The sequence below is a fragment of the Vulpes vulpes genome, chromosome 2, assembly GCF_048418805.1.
Source record: "Vulpes vulpes isolate BD-2025 chromosome 2, VulVul3, whole genome shotgun sequence".
Taxonomy (NCBI): domain Eukaryota; kingdom Metazoa; phylum Chordata; class Mammalia; order Carnivora; family Canidae; genus Vulpes; species Vulpes vulpes.
In genome coordinates this window covers 33937807-33960693 of record NC_132781.1, presented here as the reverse complement: position 1 = coordinate 33960693, position 22887 = coordinate 33937807, and the positions used below count along the sequence as shown (strand labels likewise).

General features: G+C 37.2%; 1 protein-coding gene across 1 annotated transcript in view; it reads right to left on the bottom strand.

Annotated features, from left to right (window-relative positions):
• Window positions 1–8051: 8051 nt before the first annotated feature.
• The window catches only part of DHX40 (DEAH-box helicase 40), a 54431-nt gene continuing 39595 nt past the window's right edge, over window positions 8052–22887 (bottom strand). The window contains exons 13-18 of the mRNA XM_025996042.2: window positions 17881–17995; window positions 16941–17049; window positions 15921–16015; window positions 12534–12603; window positions 12013–12241; window positions 8052–9350 (exon numbers count right to left, since the gene is read on the bottom strand). Of these exons, the coding sequence (XP_025851827.2) occupies window positions 9211–9350; window positions 12013–12241; window positions 12534–12603; window positions 15921–16015; window positions 16941–17049; window positions 17881–17995 (758 nt within the window). The 3' untranslated portion in view covers window positions 8052–9210. The remainder of the gene's footprint in view (window positions 9351–12012; window positions 12242–12533; window positions 12604–15920; window positions 16016–16940; window positions 17050–17880; window positions 17996–22887) is intronic.

Sequence of the window (22887 nt, the reverse complement as noted above, 5' to 3'; positions counted from 1 at the left end):
CAGATAACAAAAATGCTGGGTTTGGGGAGGGGGGTTCCTAACTATGACAAAGTCTTTTAATGTATCTTCTTTTTTTTTTTTTTTTTTTAAAGATTTTGACAGTGAGGGAACATAAGCAGGGGGAGCAACAGAGGGAAAGGAAGAAGCAGGCTCCCTGCTCAGAGGGGAGGCCTGTCTGGGGCTCCATCCCTGGACCTTGGGATCATGACCTGAGCTGAAGGCAGATGCTTAACCAACTGAGCTACACAGGCACCCCTATATCTACTGCTATTAATGTAGTATCATCCCGGCTATTAGTTTCAGAAAATGTTTTACTAAGTAGCCATATTAATACAAATAAATGGTCAAATTCTTCCAATTTTAAGCTATTTTAATCAGAATATTCAATAGTAGTTCCTCACTCTGAGTCACAGCAAGTACCATTAGCAAAAACTGCATTGCTCATATGCTATTTTGAGAAGTGTCAGTTTCTCAAAACCTGTACAAGAAACTGTTATTGTATCCCTAATTTTATATTTAATGCCAGGAAATACCATGTATATACAATGTAAAATATAATATGATGTTTTATATAAAAAATATATATATATATAAAACAACCAGTGAGAATGACACCTCAGAACATTCATTGGATTCCTTGATAGTTGTTTAAGTAGCCCCCAAATTAAGGCCCCTGCCTTTTAACTTGACCTTTTAAAAACAGCATGAGCTAGCTCCATTGCAAAAGCCACCAAGTAAAGGTATTTCTCAAACATCATGAGATTAATTTTATTTTTTATTTTTTTAAAGATTTTACTTATTTATTCATGAGAGAGACACAGAGAGGGAGAGGCAGAGACACAGGCAGAGGGTGAAGCAGGTTCCATGCAGGGAGCCCGACTTGGGACTTGATCCTGGGTCTCCAGGATCACACCCTGGGCTGAAGGCGGCGCTAAACCACTGAGCCACCTGGGCTGCCCGAGATTAATTTTAAAGCAGAACTTCAAGCCTAACCCACTGTACCAATGATTTAAAATTCAGATTTTAATGAAACCAAGAGGGATATACTTTAGCATTTATCCTATAAGTGGTTTTGCCATTTAAACAGCAGCTTTGAAACATCTCAGCCCCCAAAGGCCACTGATATGAATCCCACAGGATTAGGTAAAAAGCAGCATATCAAATACACTGACTCAGGTTATCAACCTAGAGTGCCCACTTTATTTTGGCCCTGGACAAGAAACTGGCAAAGGTCACTTGAAAAGAAACAATTTTCTTTTCAAGCCATAACAATTTTTCACGGCCTTTTTAGTGTGAGATGGACCTAAATTTATACTCAGTATCATTCACTACTCACAGGCTTATTCTAAATCTAATTTATGTAGACAAGTTTTATAATGTATCATGGATGGCAAATAAGATCTATAATGAATCTTTATTCTGTGTCAGGACTGAGCATGTTCCAAGTGAATACCCCAGACTAGCCCTGTGGGATTACAATCTGGAATTCAGTCATATAGGCCCCTCCCATGTTGTCTAAAGGTTAAATCAGATTTCAGCAAAGGAATGAAGTTGGCTCATAACATTACCTTAAGTCATCTCAGAAAAGTTGGTTCAAATACAGAACATTGTGGACAGAAAAACCCAGAAGAGTTACAACCTTGCTGATCAATAGGGAGTCAGGTGTCATGTCACAATATCCCTTTCATATCCAAAAATTAAAGTCACAACAAGCTTGAGAAGATCTATACAATCAAGGAATGATGAGGATCAGGGTGTTGGAATGATTTTTATGAACTACTTTTTCCTTCCTTTCTAAATATGCAGAACTGTCTCTATTCATTTCCTAGGGTTATTACTGTCTCCAAAGCAAAGCATGACCCATCTCTTAGCAATCTTAAAGTTTTGTCACACTCCAGATAGTTCTACTAATAGCAATGCACGTATGCAGCATGTATAGCAGTAAACTCTCAGAATAGAATGGTTAAAAACCAAAATCTGGTAGACAAGGTTTTGATTAACTCAATAATAAAATTTCAAAAAAAATAAAATTTCAAGGAAGTACAATCTAATTTATTTGATCAACAAATGCCTTTCAGTACATACAATGAAAAATTAAATAATGTTAAAATTTTTTGATTAAACAATATTTATTTATTTATTTATTTATTTATTTATTTATTTATTAAAGGATTTTATTTATTCATGAGAGGCACAGACAGAGGGAGAAGCAGGTTCCATGCAGGGAGCCCAACATGGGACTCGATTCCAGGACCCCAGGATCATGCCCTGGGCTGAAGGCAGTGCTAAACTGCTGAGCCACCCAGGCGTCCCAACAATTTTTTATATGAGGAAAGCAATTCTGAATTTTAAAGTCCTCAGGTTCATCACTGTGAGAATATAAGTATTCCTACATATGTAGCCTGATCTGAGTATGTGCCAAATTTAGGATATACTACGAATTACTTTATAAAAAATGACTTACCTTAATATGACATGACTGATAAAAGTGGATTATATAAAATGACCAAAAACCTGGTTATTTCCTTTTCCTGGTTGCTTTTTATTCCAAGTAACTGTGAGTTTAATGTTGTACAGTGTACAACTACAGAACTACTCATTCCGTAACATTCCAGGAAAGAAAAATATATAGCACTCATACAAGCCTACGTCATTTATTGATTTCAGTTTCTTTTTCTTGGGCACCTGGGTGGCTCAGTCAGTTAAGCTTCTGCCTTTGGCTCAGGTTATGATCCTGGGTCCTGAGATAGAGTCCCACATCAGGCTCCCCACTCAGCTGGGGGGCTGATTCTCCCTGTTTCTCTGCCCTCCCCCTGCTTGTGCCCTCTTAATCTCTAATAAATAAATAAATAAATAAAATCTTTAAAATCTTTTCCTTTTTGGAGCCAGCTCTGTTAGCACCAAGAGGCATGAAATGCCTCTTGAAGGTAAAAATAAAAAACTTGATAAAGACAGCCCTTTACCTTCTCTTTATTTTGAGGCTATCTAACTAAGCCATCAAATCAGATGTAGAGATGAGATTATACTCATTTCTCAAGAAGGCTTAAAAATTCATTTCTTGAAAGGTAATTAAATGGAATAGCAGAATGGCACACAATGTCAATCTCTAAGTGCTATATGCTATAAAAGGATAACTGAAGTCCAAACTCACTTTCAGGGCAGCCCGGGTAGCTCAGTGGTTTAGCACTGCCTTCAGCCCAGGGTGTGATCGTGGAGATCCGGGATCGGGATCGAGTCCCATATCAGGCTCCCTGCATGGAGCCTGCTTCTCCCTCTGCCTGTGTCTCTGCCTCTCTCTCTCTCTCTCTCTCTCTCTCTCTATGCTTCTCACGAATAAATAAAATCTTTAAAAAAAAAAAACTCACTTTCAAATTTTTTTGTCTACAAGAAATAGTGGCAAATTATTCATTTGACCTACTTAGTGTTAGCTCAACTTACTGGAAACTGAAAAATACTTCAAAAAAGCCCCCCAAGGTGACACTAATAATCTTTCCATAGTATAACTCTGATTCCTTTCCCAATCACACAAGCTCCATCTCCTTTCTTATTCTAGTCCAAGTCCTACTCTGCCTAACTCCGCTTATAATCTATTTATCCCACTTCTTAAGCTATTATAACATTTATTGACTATACCAGCTATTTAATTCAAGGCTAGTCACTAGTCATACCAGGAACTAGCACAACAATCATTTATAAATATCTGTCATATACAAAAGGCACCAAACTGGGTGTTATGCTGTATTTTGGATTAACCTATCTCATTTCCTATAGATTAGCTGAGAACCAAGTAATATTAGGTTAAGAAACATGTAGATTTTATCTGGACAAGTAATGTGATTCTTTTCTTTGAAAATGCATAATAGCTGGGGTGCCTGGCTGGCTCAGTCAGTAAAACATACAACTTTTTATTTTTTTTAAAGATTTTTTATTTATTTATGAGAGACACCAAGAGAGACAGAGACACAGGCAGAGGAAGAAGCAGGCTCCCTGCAGGGAGCCAGATGCAGGACTCAATCCCCAGACCCAGGATCACGACCTGAGCCAAAGGCAGATGGTCAACCACTGAGCCACCCAGGCACCCAAGCATGCAATTCTCGATCTCAAGGTTGAGTTCAAGCCTCACATTTGGTGTGGAACCTACTTAAAAAAAGAAAAAAAATGGGGAGGGCTCAGTCAGTTAAACATCCAACTCTTGGATTCAGAGCTCAGGTGGTGATTTCAAGGGTCATGAGATCAAGCCCTGCATTGGGCTCCAAACTCAGTGGGGAGTCTGCTTGAAGATTCTCTCCCTCTGCCCCTCTCCCCACTCACTCTCTCTAAAATAAATAAATAAATCTTTTAAAAAAGAGTTGAAAATGGATGCTCGAATGGCTCAGTGGTTGAGCATCTGCCTTCGGCTCAGGGTGTGATCCCGGAGTCCCAGGATCGAGTCCCATATCAGGCTCCCTGCATGGAGTCCGCTTCTCCCTCTGCCTGTTTCTGCCTCTCTCTCTGTGTCTTTCATGAATAAATTTTTAAAATCTTAAAAAAAAAGTTGAAAATATTTAATAGTTTCCCAAGAGAATTTTGTATTATTAATATTTTCGGGTTACAGTTACAGCTAACAAGTAATATAGAGTACTCTGAAAAGTCTGGGGAGAATAAAGATCATAATTTAAATTTATTGATACCTAACATTATGCTCCATCCTATCAACTCTGCTATAAGAAAAATAAAAGCCAGAAAGATCTCAGATACTTTATGAAATTAAGATCTTTTCTTACAAATGAAGTAATCTGAGTTAGAATGGCTATGTGAAAAGTAGCTTTCCTGGATTAAAGTGCAAGTACTAAAAAAGTAAAATCAAAAAAATATTTCCTGATATGAACATTATATGAAATTTAAATTTCATTGTCCATAAATAAAGTTTTATTGGAACACAGCTATACCCATTGGTTTATGTATTGTCTGTGGCTGCTTTTATACTACAACAGCAGAGTAGTCCCCCCCTCCTTTTTTTTTAGCAGAGTAGTTTCCAAAGAGACTGTATGTCCTGAAAGCCTAAAATCTTTATTATCTGGCCTTATCAAATTCAAATCAATTATTTCTTGTTTGAACATAAGGGAAAAGTTATTTCAGTTTGAACATAAAGGAAAAGAGCTGAATATCTAAATTAACATAATAACTAGGCACCTTTTTTGTCTATAACTAGAAGAATATATATATTTTAAAGATTTATTTGACACAGAGGAAGAAGAAAGCACAAGCAGGTGCAGCTGCAGGCAGAGGGAAAGGGAGAAACAGGCTCCCCACTGAGCAGGAAGCCTGATGCAGGGCTCAATCCCAGAATCCTGGGATTATGACCTAAACCAAAGGCAAACACTTAACCAACTGAGCCACCCAGGTACCCTAGAAGAATATTTTTGAGGGACTACAGGCATTTTACTACACTGCTGTTGGGAATGGAAACTGGTTCACCTGTTCTGCAAAGCCCTTTAAGAGCAGGCATCAAGAGTCTCAAAAATCACTTTCACTGTATAAAGAATTTGACCATAAGGACATATCACAATTATTTAACAATTTCCCTATTGATACATATATGGTTTTTTACTTTTTTGCTATTAGAAACAATGTAATACATATATTTTGATGAATGCTGTATTTGACATTTTTATGTATTTAACATTAATCATCAACTGATGCTAAATCTACATGAGTCAAATTTCATGAGGAACAGAGTATTTTATATAATCCAAGGAGTTCCTAGGATATAGATCTAAAGTTGGGTTGCTGGGTCATTGGTTATGCATATCTTCAGCTTTACTAGATATTGCCAAAATGTTCCCTAAAATAAAAGCAACTTATTCTATGCCAACACTTTTCAGGCATATTGTTTGTTGCCAATCTGATGAAAACGAATGGCATCTCACTGTTTTCAACTGATTTCCCTAATTACTAGTATCTTACTTTACCATTCATGTTTCCTCTTTTGTGAGAAAACATGTCCATTGGCCATTTTTCTATGATAACATTTGTTTTCATTGTTTTGGGTTTTTTTTCATTTAGTAATTTGAAGGTGAATCTTCACTTTTTTAAGAACAAATTTGTCCATTACCACCACTGTTCCTCCAAGGTTCTTTCTACCTTCTTAACTAGCTCTAGTATTCCTCTCATCCTATTGATAGCCTCTCAGAGGAAATCAACGATTTTTATAGGAACTATGGTGACAATTACCTTAAAGCTTTAATGATGTCATTCTCCTTTAATAAATTGATATAGTAAAAAATAAGTCCAAATTCCATACGATGGCTTTAAAAGCCTTCCATAATCTATTCTCAACCAATATTTTTAGCCCATTACTATCCTACATGTACTCTTTGCACCGAATAAACTGGATTGTTTGCCATACTTCTCAAATAGCCCCTGGGCGTTCTAATTCTCTGTCTTGATCTATGCTATTCCTAACACCCATCTGTTTATTGGAAATTCTTCTTCAAAGAAAGCTATTTTTTATAATGCCAACAAATATATATAGGAAAGAATTAGGGGGAAAAATGGCACCTGGGTGGCTCAGGGCATGATCCCAGGGTCCTGGGATCAAGTTCTGCATTAGGCTCCCTCTAGGGAGCCTGCTTCTCCTCTGCCTATATCTCTGCCTCTCTCTCTCTCTCTCTCTCTGTATCTCTCATGAATAAATAAATAAAATCTTTAGGAAAAAAAAAAGTTAGGGGGAAAAAATCACCATTTTGCAACCATAAAAATAAAACAGATTTGGCAAGAATCATCAATTGATGATAAATCCAGAGAGTGATAATTTCTGAGGAATAGGCTATTTAACATAATCTCGAGACATGTGGGTGGCTCAGCGGTTAAGCATCTGTCTTTGGCCCAGGGCATGATCCCGGGATCCGGGATCAAGTTCCTCATCGGGCTGCTTGCAGGGAGCCTGCTTCTCCCTCGGCCTGTGTCTTTGCCTCTCTCTCTCTGTGTGTGTCTCTCGTGAATAAATAAATAAAATCCTTAAAAACAAAAACAAAAAAACATAATCTCAATATATCCCTCCCCCAAATTACTTAATAATAAGGGTAACTACACTGAAGAAGTCAAAATACCCTAACCAAGTAATCAAAATTAATGTCACTAATAGGGGTTAAATACCACATACCTCCAGATTTGATGCCTTAGGAATTACATTGGTATTATTTATGCAGTCTTCCAGTCACGGAATTCCAACCATGTGTTCCTACCATGAGGAAACATTAGAGAAATCCAAACTGAGGACATTCTATAAAATAACTTAGGCTGGGGGCACCTGGGTGGCTCAGTTGGTTGAACATCTGACTCTTGATTTTGGCTCAGGTTGTGATCTCAGGGTCATGAGATTAAGCTCAGTGCTGCTTAAAAATCTCTCTCCCCCTCTCCCTCTCTAAAAGAAAATAATAGCCGGTATTACTAAAAAATGTCAAAAATATTATTTAAAAATGTTAAATGGAAAGACCAAGGAAGACTGAGGACATTTTCCAGACTAAAAGAGATTAAATACAATACACAATTCTGACTGGATCCTGAACTGGGGGGAAATGCTATAAAGGACATTATTGGGACAACTGATGAAATGTGACTAGGGATTATAGATTTAGAATGTGTCCTTAATTTTTACTGAAATGAAAGAGTGTATTCATTCTAAGAACCCACATATACCCCTACCACATCTAAGGAAATATACTGATACATATACTTGAGAAGAGAACCTGGTAAGACCAATGTGCTAAAATAGGGTCAAGAGCAATGAAGATTACAACAGACAAATTAACCATGCTGGGAATCTTAAGGGAGCCATCATCACTCACCTTACTTTAAGAACAAACACACAGATTTGGGTCCTGATGTGCTTTTTCTTTTTTTTTTTTTTTTTTTTCTGATGTGCTTTTTCAATAAAGACTCAAGTTTCTAGTATTGAACAGAAAACTGTTAAGACAGCAAAGAAAGTAATTGCAAAAAGTTATTTACCTATGAAAAATTTAGATTCTTAATTTTCACAAAAAATATCTAAAAACACACATTATACTACCTTTTGAATTTTAATGACACTAATAGCTTTATTTAACAAACATTGATGACTACTATGTGCAAAGCACTGTGCTAGGTGCCATAAAAGATACAAAGATGAAAAAGACATAGTCCCTGCCCACAAGGAGCGTATAATCTAGTGGGGGAGACAGACAGATACACAAATAACTAGAATACAAGGCAGTAAACACAGAGTGGGCAAGTGCTGAGTGTGGCCTGAGTGTTATACTAACTAGCCTCAAGGTTCCAATTTGAAACACTGGTGATGTAGTGTTGGCTGCTTTGAAGAAATCCCATTTCAAGATCAGCGTAACAGATGTTTAATTGGTCCTACCCAAGCAGCTGGATGGAGCCAAGAGCGCAGGCCAGGCAGAGGGGCTGTTTGAAACACTGTCACACCTACATACATGATACTGATACAGGTATGTAGGGACAGCTTAAAAAAAAAAGAAAAAACAACATATATATATCATCTGTCCTTTGGTTAATGGCTATAGCTACTGTCTTAAACAATATATTTTTATATAAAAAGGAATCTGTATAATCCCAGAAAAATCAATTTAAGGATTAATATTAATTCAACAAAGAAACTTGCCATAGGCAATTTTCTTATTTACTAATTGATTAAGTCTTTTCTCTAAATATCTATAAAGCTCTGTAGCAATTAAACAGTTAGACATCTAAGTATTGCTGAGTAAAAACCTCTTATATTCAGCCTTCTGAAGGAAATGGTCACATACCTGATAACCTGATATAATACTATTCTAATAGCAACAAGAAGGCCTTAAAGAGATTTAAGGAAAATAATTTTTAATACTTCAAATGCAAATGGAATACACGCTGATTAAATACAATTCAGTGTTCTTTGAAAATATTTCAATGACAGCATTTGATACCAGTTAAGGCCAGCAAAATTGAAGTGAGGAAAATATTACATGTATTGTCTTTCATTGGTTTCATATATCATTGCCTAGGACAATGGCAACTCAATCTTTTCTTTGAAAATTCCATTTATTGGTACTGATGAACTTTGATTTGCTTTTAGCTTATATGCTAATAACAGCTGCTGACCACTTCCTCTTGGTAGTGCTGATATAAATGGCAAAGTAGAAGCACATTTCCTGGCTGCTTTTCCTACTTCCTGAATTGGAGGTTCACCACTTAGCCTGTTTCCTTCCGTGTGTCACTGTGATCCTGGGACCTCTGCTGTTTTCGCTCAAGGAAACGAGCACGTGCATCTGATATGGATTTATCATCATTTCTTCTTTGCATTTTCTTTAGGACTTCTTTTGAGATTCCATCTGAAAACGTTACAAATTAGTCCAGTAAAACTTCAGTTGTGAAAATCAGTACAAGAAATATTAGGAGAAGGACATGCCCTGATTTTTCAATGTTAAGGGGGAAAAAAAGTAAATTAAAATTTGTCCTTTTAAAAGAAACAGTGTAGTCTACAGTTAAAAAATAAAAAGGGAAGGGAAGGGGAAGGAAAGGGAAGGGGAAGGAAGAGGAAGAGGGAGGGGAAGGAAAGGGAAGGGGAAGGGAAGGAAAGGGGAAGGAAAGGAGAAAGCAAGGGAAGGGAAGGGAAGGGAAGGGGAAACAGAAAGGGAAAGGGAAGGAAAGGGAGAAAGCAAGCATGGAGACCTAAATGTTAGAACAACTGACCCTAAATCAAACATGTAGTAGAGTTATACAACGCAATGAAACACTACATTTTTAGACTCTTCCAGATCTTGGGCAAAATTCCTTACCACTCTATTTCTCATGGTGTTTTTAAAGATTTTATTTATTGATTTGAAGGTGGGGGGAGCGCACGCACAAGCAGGGGGAGCAACAGAGGGAGAGGGAGAAGTAGGCAGGGAGCCTGATGTAGGGCTTGATCCCAGGACCCTGGGATCACGACCAGAGTCGAAGACACCCAACAGACTGAGCAACGCAGGCACCCCTACTTATTTCTCATGATGTTAAAAAAAGATAATACAATTTGCTCCATCAATCAGCCTCAGAGGTAGGAGAAAGAGAATCCAGGCTCCACGCTCAGTGCACAGTTGGTGCAGGGCTCAATCTTACAACCTTAAGATCATGACCTGAGCAGAAATCAAGAGTCTGCCACTTAACTGACTGAGCCATCCAGGTGCCCCAATGCCTTAGACTCTTAAGTTCTTGCATTGGTATGAGTATTCACATGGGTTCTTGGAACTAGACATAACTCTAGCTGAGGACATAAATGAATGTTACTAAACGTAGAGGACATGACCCTCATTTCTGCTACTGTATTTCTTCTGGCCAAGTGTATATAGTTAGGTCTTCATGACAATATATATTGTGGGGGGGAATGGTAATGCTTGTGAAAATCCATCAGCAGATATCTATACTTACATTTCTTTTTTATATATATTAATTTTTGTATGAGGCTGTATAGTTTATACATTTTTTCATTTAAAAAATTAAGGTATAATTTTTTAAAATTTATTTTTATTTATTTATGATAGACATAGAGAGAGAGAGAGAGGCAGAGACACAGGCAGAGGGAGAAGCAGGCTCCATGCCAGGAGCCCGATGCGGGACTCGATCCCGGGACCCTAGGATCGCGCCCTGGGCCAAAGGCAGGCTCGAAACCGCTGAGCCACCCAGGGATCCCCAAGGTATAATTTATCTATAGTAAAATATACACTTTTTAGCATACAGTTCTATGAATTCTTACTATTCCATACAGTCTGTGACCAAAATCAGGAGACAGAATCCTCAACCCCCCAAATTCCCTCCTGTCCCTTTGTGGTCAACCCCTCCTCTCACCCCCAGCTTCTCACAACCACTGATCTATCTCAACAGATCTATTTTTTAAAAGGTATTGGTTTTCACATCCCAAATTGACCTTTATTATAAAATTTTAAGGGTGTCTGGGTGACTCAGGGGGTTAAGCATTTGACTCTTGATTTCGGCTCAGGTCATGATCTCAGGGCTGAGAGATGGAGCCCTCGCTTAGCACAGAGGCTACTTGAGGTTCTCTCTCTCTGCCTTCTGCCCCTCCCTGCCCTCCCACTCTACAAGCATGTGCTCTCTGTCTCAAAAATAAATAAGTAAATAAAAATAAAATCTTATTTAAAAAAATCAGCCTCAGAAAGCTTTACTGAAGAGCCTTTTGTACCTATGAGGTGAAAATTAAACTTTCTGTCCTAGTTCAGTATAACTGTTTATGTCTCTCAACTAGGGACCTAACATTTCACAGAAAAATCCCCTAGAAAAAATTTTAAATTTTTTTTAAATTTTTATTTATTTATGATAGTCACAGAGAGAGAGAGAGAGAGAGAGAGAGAGAGGCAGAGACACAGGCAGAGGGAGAAGCAGGCTCCACGCACTGGGAGCCCGATGTGGGATTCGATCCCGGGTCTCCAGGATTGCGCCCTGGGCCAAAGGCAGGCGCCAAACCGCTGCGCCACCCAGGGATCCCTAGAAAAAATTTTAAAAAGATGTTCTGAAGTAATAGTTCACAAAATTTTATAAGCAAAATAAAAGTAGCAAAGACCTACTGAAAAACAGTATGTCATTATAATTAACAGTATAGGCCATCACATCAAGTCAGTTTCCTTGGATTCAAAAATCCAGACTCACAACTTATTAGCTATGGAATTTTCAGCAAATTATTATATGCTAAGTATTTCCTTATCTATAAAGCGGGGATATATACTTACATGTACTTAATTCATAGGGTTATTGTGAAAACTCAATGGGGTAATACAAGTTGTTAGCACATGACAAAGGCTCAACAGATACTGTTGTTATTAATAATGTTGTAGACAGAGGGATTAAGGAAAACATGATTAACTGGAAGGAAAGACAGAAGTGGAAGTAAAGTCTGAGACTCATGACAACTCTGCTTTCTCAGGGGACAGAGCCCGAATCTATGCTATGTAACAATATTTATGCTTCTTGGACTTCTATCACTAGAACAAGTGATTGACTCACCCTTTAGATGCTTTACATTTTCTTTATTTGTCCATCTCCTCCTTGCATCTTCTCTTACTTCACGTCGGGCCACACTGCTCAAATCATGTGCATTAAATTCATGCAACTTGGGTAACAAGTCTCTCACCCATTCATAACGGATTGGACACACAATTCTTGCGTAGACTTTGGTGGTAACTAATACCTCATGAAAAATGATCCATTCGAGTTTGGTTTCTTGTTCATGAAGCTATATAAAAGAATTCATTTAAGGATGATAACTCAGTAAGCTGCCTTATTCCACATTTGATCAGCCACATACTAACAGCCCAAATTCTTCTGAATTAATTCCTATATTCTTCAATCAGGAGGCATGGGCCAACCAGTACCTTACAGTTTTATGTAATAAAGATATAGGCTAAACTTAACCTCAAAGTGAAAAGTAGAAGACATTTGTGCATTACTAATTCCTACACCTTTACAAATTTCTTTCCTTTATTAAAAATAGGACACTTTAATAATAATAATAATAAAGCACTTACTGCTGAAGAAGGATGAATGTGAACTGGGCTTCCACGCCCATCCATTGTGCAAAACGTTCTCCCAACAGATCTAAGAACCAAACCAAATAAAACAAAATCAAAGGATAAAGAACAGTAAAACAATAAAATAAATAAACCACCAAGTCTAACAATGAACAATTATAATATGTTTTACCACAAAGAGTGCTACAAACAGAAGTTTAAACTTTTTCAACTGTCACTATAACTTCTCTACCAACTCCTCTTAAATAATGATACAACTTCTCATTATATATAACCTAAACAGTCATTTCAGTTAAGTACAACATTTCTGGTCAATAATTAGTAATATTAACATTAATACCATATTTGTGCTTTACAGTTTCTAGAATGATTTTATAATAAAGACTCAAAACAACCTGCGAGTTTTGAGAGCAAAGTACTTTTATTTAGAAGTCAAAACTGAGATTCAAATAAATCAACTAGTCTTCTAAAGATCACAGAGTTAATGTATAGTGAAAGCAAGTCCCAAACATAGGTCTTCTGACTTAAATACAATGTTCTTTATATAGTATGCTACATCTCTTTTTAAAGGGATAATTTTCACTATTCTAAAATCTGATGATTAGAACATTGCACCTATCATTTTTCTAATTCATGTTCTTAACTTCAAATTCCTATCCTCTTCTGGGGCGCCTGAGTGGCTCAGTTGGTTAGGTGTCTGCCTTTGGTTTAGGTGATGACTCCAGGGTCCTGGAACTGAGCCCCACATTGGGCTCCCTACTTGCCTGCCCCTCCTTCGCACTCCTGTTCTCTACCTCTTTCTCAAATAAATGAATAAAATCTTTAAGCTACCTCTTTCTCAAATAAATGAATAAAATCTTTAAAAATAATTCCTATCCTCTTCTATACTTCCCTACATAAATATTATTCGAAAGACTTGTCAAAATACTAGCCCTAGTTCAATTACATTACAGATGATTTCCTATAATACTTTGTATATAGTCCCATTATAACACAGATCAGACTGCATTATAATTGTTTACATACTGTACAGTACAAAAATCTTTTTTACTTGAATTATGTTAGTTGCCAACCTTATGCCCCATCATCTCCAAATACATGAGTGTACATTTCCTAAAATCAAGGACATTCTCTTGGGCATCTGGGTGGCTAGGTGGTTGAGCATCTGCCTTTGGCTCAGGTCATGACCCTGGGGTCCTGGGATCCAGTCCCACATCAGACTCCCTGAGGAGAGACTGTTTCTCCCTCTGCCTCGTGTCTGCCTCTCTGTGTGTCTCTCATGAATAAATAAATAAAATCTTTAAAAAAAAAAAAAAAAGGACATTCTCCTACATAACTGTAATACGTAAACAACCATCAAAACCAGAGAATTAACACTGAAGGATGATTAACATCTAATCCTCAGATCCCAATGAAGTTTTATCCAAATGTCCTAATAATATCCTTTACAATGGAATATTACTCAGCAATTAGAAACGACAAATACCCACCATTTGCTTCTACGTGGATGGAACTGGAGGGTATTATGCTGAGTGAAATAAGTCAATCGGAGAAGGACAAACAGTCTATGTTCTCATTCATTTGGGGAATATAAATAATAGTGAAAGGGAATATAAAGGAAGGGAAAAGAAATGTTGGGAAATATCAGGAAGGGAGACAGAACATAAAGACTCCTAACTCGGGGAAACGAACTAAGGGTGGTGGAAGGGGAGGAGGGCGGGTGTTGGAGGGGAATGGGTGACGGGCACTGAGGTGGACACTTGACGGGATGAGCACTGGGTGTTTTTCTGTATGTTGGTAAATTGAACACCAATAAAAATTAATTAAAAAAAAAATAATAATATCCTTTACAGCAAAAGGATCCAAATCAGAATCAAGTATTAATTTTATTTTTCATGTCCCCTTAGTCTCCTTCATTCTGGCATATTCCCCAGTCTTTGACCTTCTTGATCTTGACAGCTTTTTTAGTAATAATTTTGTAGTATGCTCCTCAATTTGAGTTTGTTTGTTTCAAGATGATTAGATTTAGGTTATGTATCTTTGGCAGAAACATCACAGAAGTGAAGCTGTATTTTTCATTATATCCTTTCAGGAAGAACATGATTTCAATTTGTTTCATGACTGATAGTGTACACTTTGATGGCTTGATTTGGGTAGCATCTGCCAGGCTACTCCATGAAAAAGTTACTTTTTTCCTTTTCTCTTTGTAATTAATAAGAATTTTGTAGAGAGGTGCACGACTAATTTTATTTGTCATTAAACTTTTAATTTATTCATTTATTAATTTATATAACTACAGACCCATTGATTTCATGTTTTACTTTAGTAGGCTATATAATCCATTACTATCATTATTTATTTTGATGCTACAATGTCCTATATTGGATCAGCTGGGGACTATTCAAGCAACTAGCTCCAGCATACTTCTAACATGCCCTCAAACTTGATTTATCTCTTCTTGCTTTATGATAAAATAAGATGTTCTGGGCTCATCTTGTACCGTCCTACCCCTATTTCTCCAAACAGCTCTGAGTCCATTAGGCGGCAGATGGTTGTTTCAAGTCACAATCTGGGCACTAACTATATTCATTACTATTATGTTATTGCTCTCACTTCATCTCAGAGCTAGGATCTTGTATAAATGTAAATATTTACACACATACATATAAATATATATTATAAATATATACAGTAACATCTATTTTTATTCCTGTATCTATCTATCCATCCATCTAAGTATATTGAAAGCCATTAAGTTCACAATGATACCCTAAAATTCCAATCCAAAACTACAGGGCTCATTCTCATTTTCTATTTTCTCCTTTTCAGTATTTCTAACTCCATTCACCATTCCTTAATATATTAAATTATGTGATCAATTCCTTTGTATATAATAAGTTTCCCATCATCACTATTGTTACCCCTTCCCCTAAGAAGATGCCCTCTCTCACTACACTCAGACTCTAAATGCAACACCAAACACCTCCCATATGAGTGCCTTCCCCATCCTGCTCAACTGCTGACACTCTACACTGAGCTCTCCTTCCTCAGAGATGTCATGCTCACTCAACTTGTTTGTCTTTCAACCTCCACACAGAGCCACCCCTTGCAAGGAAACCCTTGTCATTCAACTTAGGTACTGATACCCCATTCTAGACGGCTGTCCTACAAACTCCCTCCTACCAAACTTGAGGTCCAATGCCCCACTCTGAGCCACTGCAGCTCTCCCTTCACAAGTGACAATTATGAAGTCACTGTAATTGATGTCATCATAATCACGGAGCTTAAATAAATCATCAATCTTTAATATTATATTAAACAGTTCAACATTGTAGTCAAATACAGTAGTATTTCTTATCCATTTCTCAAGTTCATATTGCTTACCTTCGAGCTACATTTTTGAAATAGCCTGCACAAAGACATCTTCGTAGTACTTCATGTTTTGGGCCTTCAAAGGTCTCTCTTGGAAAATCACTTTGCTATAGAAATAATATATATATAGTGGTAATCTCACAGAATAATATGAAATAATCTTTCATTCTGAAAACTACACATTTTTAAAGACTTCTGTTTCTGGCTGGAATGAAGTAAGAGGGATCAGATCTGAGGCACCAGGAAGGCTCAGTTGTTTAAGCGTCTGACTCATGATTTCAGCTCAGGTCATGATCTCAAGGGTCGTGAGATTGAGCCCCACGACAGTCTCTGTGCTCAGTGCAGAGTCTACTTGTCTCTTTCCCTCTGCTTTTCCCCTTAATCGCTAGCTCTCTCTCTCTCTCTCTCAAATAAATAAATAACATCTTTTAAAAAAAGAGAGATCAGATTTACCCTTCTGCTTGAAACAACCAAAAAATATGAAATAATGATTTCCAAAGCACGGCATATCAAGCAATAAGAATAGTGATCCATGAGAAATAAATGAAGTGTGAGAAAAAAATGAAATAAGCCCAATGACTGCCCCTGCTTACAGTCAACCTTGAGAGAGATTCTGGATGAAGGCTCAGGGAAGGAATAATCCATGTGGAACCTGGAGCATTATTCCCCCAGCTAAAGAAACAGGGCCGAGAATCCAGGAAGACCAAGATGGCTAGAATTTACATGCCAAGAGTTCAGAAGAGAAGAGAACTTGATAGAGATAGGGCTCCCAGAAATTTACTGAAGGGCCTCCACAAGGGTTCAGCTGAGCACTGGTTAGCATATAAAAGTGAGGAAATTACCCAAGACAAGGAAAAGCATCTCTCCAAAGGATAAGAGGTAATAGTGCTTGGTATTTACATGCAGCTAGGAATGGGGCCTATTCCTACAAACCAGAGATCAGAACATCTCATAATTTCCTATAGTTTGGGGTACGGTATTCAGAGAATCTTGCTAAAATGCTACTCAAGGAAAGATTATTATAATAATTACCTGTTTAAGCTTCCTGATTAGTTCCCGAAGTTGAGCTTCGACACGAAATGCAGAAAATAAGCATCTCCAATGAATCCAATGTTTTTGGCACCACGAAGCTGGAGCTCCACTGCAAAACAAAAATAATGGTATCTTGAAAATACCTTCTATAAGTGAAAGTCTAACAGGGGCGTCTGGCTGGCTCAGTCAGTAGAACATGTGATTCTCAATTTTGGGGTCATGAGTTCAAGCCCCACATTGAGCACAGAATTTACTTAAAAAAAAAAAAGATAGTTTAACATTCTCATACCTATTACAAAACTAGAAACAAATAAGCAATAGTCAGTTTTTTTATGAGATCTGTCCAATTACTGAGAAAGCACTTTAAAGAATTTGAAAAAACTAATGTATCTCTGAGTGAATTAAAAAATAATTTGTATGGGTGCCTGGGTGGCTCAGTCTGTTGGGCATCTGCCTTTGGCTCAGGTCATGGTCCCAGGGTCCTGGGATCAAGTTCTGCATCAGGCTCCTGCTCTGTAGGGGGCCCTGCTTCTCCCTCTCCATCTGCCTACTCCTTCCCCTGCTGCTCTCTCTCTCTGTGTCAAGTAAATAAATAAAATCTTTTAAAATAATTTGTAAATGAATTTCTTCTTATACATATATACTTTAACAAATGTCCAATTATTTTCTCATCCATGCTACTTCTACAGAACCAAAATTCTATAAGGTCACCTTCAGGAAAGGTTTAGGGAGAGAATGAAGAAGATAACTAATATTATATAATAAATGCCTACTTAGTAACAGTTACCTGGCATAGATAAATCTCACTTATGTTCACAAAAATAACTTGAGGCCAATAGTATCCCCACTGAACCTTACTGTCTAAAGTTATGTAATAAATATGCATTGGAGCTATATTTCAAACAGACAATTTCTTAGTACATAGAACTATTTCACATACCTTGATTTGCACTGTTCAAAGATGACAGCTAAAGTTGCAAAGTCATTAAATCCTCCAGCTTTAGCTGCCAATTCTCTATGTCTTTGTTCTGCTTCCTTCTGGTACTCTGGATCAACTAAAATGACAATTGGAGAGACAATTTAGTTACACTTTATATCAAATGCCTACATTCGCTTTGTTTACTCAAGGTCATTAGAATCTGCTTCATCATCTACAGTGGAATAAGGTGGAACTATATTAACTCTTCGGGGTGGGGGGAACACCTCTAATTACTCCCATAACTTCTTTTCTTCTTTTCTTGTGATGTGTAAAAAAGCAATACTTTGGAGCAATTCACCATACTTTCGAAATTTAACCAGAATAGTAACAATAATTCTCCCAATATGCTTGCCTTTAAAATAGAATTTAGAATTTATTTTTTAAGTTTGTTTTGATCATAAGAGTAACCCATGTTCACAGTAAAAAGAAAGTATGCAGGAGTTCAGCATTCCCCACTCTGTCACATTACCCATAAACCAAACCTCAAGGCTAACCACTGTTAAGTATCAATTGAATGTGTGTCCTTCAAGATATTTTCTAAGTATATACCAGCATATGTATATAGTGGTTTATTTTTACATAAATGGGTTATAAGTTCTGAAACTTCCTTTATTTAATAATAGCTTCTTGTCAGTACCTGTAGAATTTTTCATTCTCAAAATAGCTACATTGTATCCCCAGGGGTATAAGGAACATAACACAATTTAACCAGTCCCTATTTATCCAATTCCTAATTAAGGGCAATTACACAGGACTATCCTATAAGCAGAACTGAACTACTAAAAGCCTTTTCTTTCCTTTTTTAACTTTATATTGAAGTAAAACATGTATGCAGAAAACAACCAGGTTATAATTGTACAGTTCAATGTTAACAAGCATAACATACCAATATACTCAACACCCAGATCAACAGTGTATTACTAGCACCCAGAAGCCCTCTTTTTGCTCTCCTTGCAATAACTACCTATACCCTCTACAAGTAATCATATCCTAACTTCTAACCTCATAGAAGGGTTTTCCTGTTTCTAAATTTTGTATAAATGTACTTCATGTTTGATTTCCTTAGCTCAATGTTGTTTTTGAGATTTATCTGTTAGTGATTTTGACCCAATCCCACTCAGGATTCATATGCTCTCTGACTGCCCAAGTTCCCCACATAATATTTTACCCAAGCTAAATTTCTTTGAGAGTCTCACTTTTTTTCAAAATTTCCTAGGGTTCCTTTATTCATTCTACCACATCATACCACAATTCCTATTGCTTTAATATACACATCACAACTAAATTTAGCATAAGCACCATATTGCCTGATACTAGAGAGCAGCACTTATATAGACTACTACAATGCAAATCTGCAAAGCAGCAGTTCCTGGTATTAGGAGGAAAGCAATCTGATTAAAGAAAACACTCATGAAGATAAAAAGTCTTTCATCCCAGGCTTTAAGTAGCTTCCACCCTTGTTACCTAGGTAACAACTGAGGGAAGCAGCTAGAGACAAAAGGAGAAACAATATGATTAATTACAGGCCATACAAACAGCCTTACCAAGATGAAAATACAATTCCCATCTCCTGAACCACTTAGGGAAACTGATTTTTAAGCCAAAACATTTCATTTCCAGCACTGAATCACCACTGCCCGAAAGGTATTATGCCAAAATTCAAATTGCACTACACTCATCATCGTGTTCTGGCTCCCAACACTAGGAGACACGCCTATCTATCAGGCAGGGGCTCTAGGGTCCCTGAATTGTGTTTCATGCTATAGAAATGTAGAGCACCAGATTCCTTGAACCCCTGGGCTATAAAGCCGCAGAGAAGCTTCCCACTTGGCTCAGTTCTTTTCTCTGCCCAGCCAACCATTCAATTTGGCACCAGCATAATTTACACAGGTAGCTTACTATCTCTTACTAAAATGTCAGAGTAACTGCACCAACTTTTAGTGTAGATCACAATGTTAAACTCAGCTCATATTTTGTGAAGATTAACTCTGCCTGGTTAGTGTTGGATCCTTGTTGTTTAGTGTCTACTTGCTCACATTTTAAAAAATGTAGGATACTCTATGTCCATCATGAATAAACAAATAAAATAAAATTTAAAAAAGGGGGAGGGGAATCCCTGGGTGGCTCAGCAGTTTAGCGCATGCCTTTGTCCCAAGGCGTGATCCTGGAGTCTCAGGATCAAGTCCCACATCGGGCTCCTGGCATGGAGCCTGCTTCTCCCTCTGCCTGTGTCTCTGCCTGTGTGTGTCTCTCATGAATAAATAAATAAAATCTTAAAAAAAAAAATGTAGAAGCATATTGCTTCCCTGGCTGTCCACCTCACATTGATAGCTTCTCTCTGTCTCTGCTCTCTTCTTCCATTATTCTCAAAGTCAAGAGAACAAATAACATTTTTTTGTTCCTTTTCCCTGACTCTCCCCTAAAATAACCTAATTAATTGAAATTAAAAGAGGCAGAAGTCCCACAGTAAATTCAGGATATGTCTAGGAAAGTCAAAATCCATATCACACATAGTTCCTACAATCTCAGCAAGTCTGTCCTTTAAACAACAGTCTGATTATTCATCTTTAATTACTTTCCAGTAGACATATCACTGTCTTTAATTTATTACTATTTCCCCAGATGGAATTCTATTATCAGTTTTACATCATCAAATAGGTAGATGATACTGAAGCAAGAACTATAAGTAACAAGGTGAAACAAGCAAAACAAATTATCAGCTGAACTTCTCCATTTGGGAAAATAATTTGGTACTTTTCTAGAGAGCACTCCATCAGAAAACAAAACCATTTCACAGAAGATTTCTTTTTTTTCCTTTTTTCCATAGAAGATTTCAATAATAATAACAGTCCTCAGAGCTAACACATAAAGTGCCCTTTATTTCAAAAATATCACAATTAAAGTAAACACTTTAGGAACAACCCAGTGTTGTTATTTTAAATTTGTTCCATTTTGAGGCAACGCTTTTTATCACCTAAAAAATATTTAACAGCTCTTACTTCATTGTGTGACTTCTAAAGCAATATCTATACTAGCATTCTAGCAGATATTGTATACAGTTTACCATAGCAAAAGACATCACTAAAAATGTTGACAGTATGATCATTTTGATGTTTATAATCTTAATGTTAAATGTTAGAATACTGCCCAGTTTTACCAGTAACTATATAAAAAACTAAATTAGGTGATCTACAAAGACCCAAGCCAGAAAGGACTGTTTAACCTATAAAGACTACAAATGCATGTTAGAAGTAGCTGGAAAGCCAATATACATTTTGGGTGTAACAAGATCGTAAAAAGTCACATGCTCAAAAGCTGAAGCTGCATTTTGCAGCAGCTCAAGTTCTTAATGATTCAGGTTTTAAAATTAATTATATATTTATATAAAAACCATAGTATTTAAACATGAAAAAAAACTGATAGCAATTGTTATCTCTAGGACATGTTTAGTCCTTGGGTCTGATGAGAAGACTTACTTTTCATTTAGTTCTCTGTGTAGTGTTTGAATTGAATTTTTAACTATATACATATATTGGAAATGGTGATGTAAGGAGTGGGTGAAACCTTTCTCCCAGAGAGACATCTGTTAAACCAGTCAATCACCAAAGACGATCATTCAAAGTCTCTGGAGACTGAATCTATAGAATTCAATAAGAACAGAATGAAGGATCACATTTGAGTAGGAACTACACTCAACCCCCCCATAGCTTTGTGTGGAAGAGGGCTTAGCAGCCTAAACACAGCAGCCTTTCCCTTACCTCCAGCTCATTGCTCTATAAGAATAATCAAGGCTGAACAGCTAATGAATGAGGAACAGTAATGGCAGTGCTTACAGCTCTGTTTTGCAGAAGTGCTGTTCTAGTGAGTTCAGCAGCTGAGTGATACCTCCCACCACTCTCAGTTTCAGAGAGCTATACCAGGTTTTTGTTTTTGGCAGCCAGTGGATATCCACCGATACCATCTCACCAAGCTTTGTGCTGAGGAAAATGTATACTGGGCAGTGGTGGTAACCAAAGCACCAGTTCCCTATCTCCCACTTCAAGCTTCTGCTCTACAGGGAGGATCTTGGTGGGGCAGCCCGTGAAGAGCAGATTCCCAATCAACTCCCAGCTCCTATTCCATAGCACAGAGGTTCTACCCATGAGAGGAAAGAGACAAGCATTGTTAAAAACCAGCAATACTTTACCCCTGCCAAGGTACCTAACTTTATTTGGATCAGACTATGGAATAATTAATGCCCCAAAGGCACTGTCAAAAACAACAGAGCAATGAGCTACCAATCAGTGGAGACTAACAGCTTAAAGTGTTACCATTAGAAATTGAGGCAGATAGGCCAAAAACTTAATAGGAAGATCAGAGAAACGTGCTAAACCCAGAATTGTCTTGATGTTCTGAAAGACGATACAGATGCCCAAGGTTATACCTTCTGAGGAGATACAAAAGGTACAAAAAGGAGAGGCAAACTTGACGGGATGAGCACTGGGTGTTATTCTGTATGTTGGTAAATTGAACACCAATAAAAATTAATTTATAAAAAAAAAAAAAAAAGGAGAGGCAACATTTGAGCTTCCAGTCTATGGTAGAATACAGGACAAACTCATAAACTCTGAACTGTGAAAACAGTCTCTAAACTACACAACACATATCCAACAGTAAAAGGTAAAAAATTCACTAACTTAAAAGTATTAAGTACAACCTCCAGCCAACAACCAGTAGCTGACTGCTGGCATTGAAATGTACAAAAAAGTATGAAAACTTCACTAAGTGGGGCTCAATAGTAGATATGGTTTTGGAAGAAGAAAGAATCAGCAAAATATAGATCAAGAGAGATTATGCAATCTAAAGAATAAAGAAAAAAAGGAATGATGAAAAATGAGCAGCCTCAGAGAAATGTGGGACACCATTAAGCACACGAACATTTGTATAACAGGACTGCCAGAAGGAAAGAGGCAGAAAAATTTTTAAGGC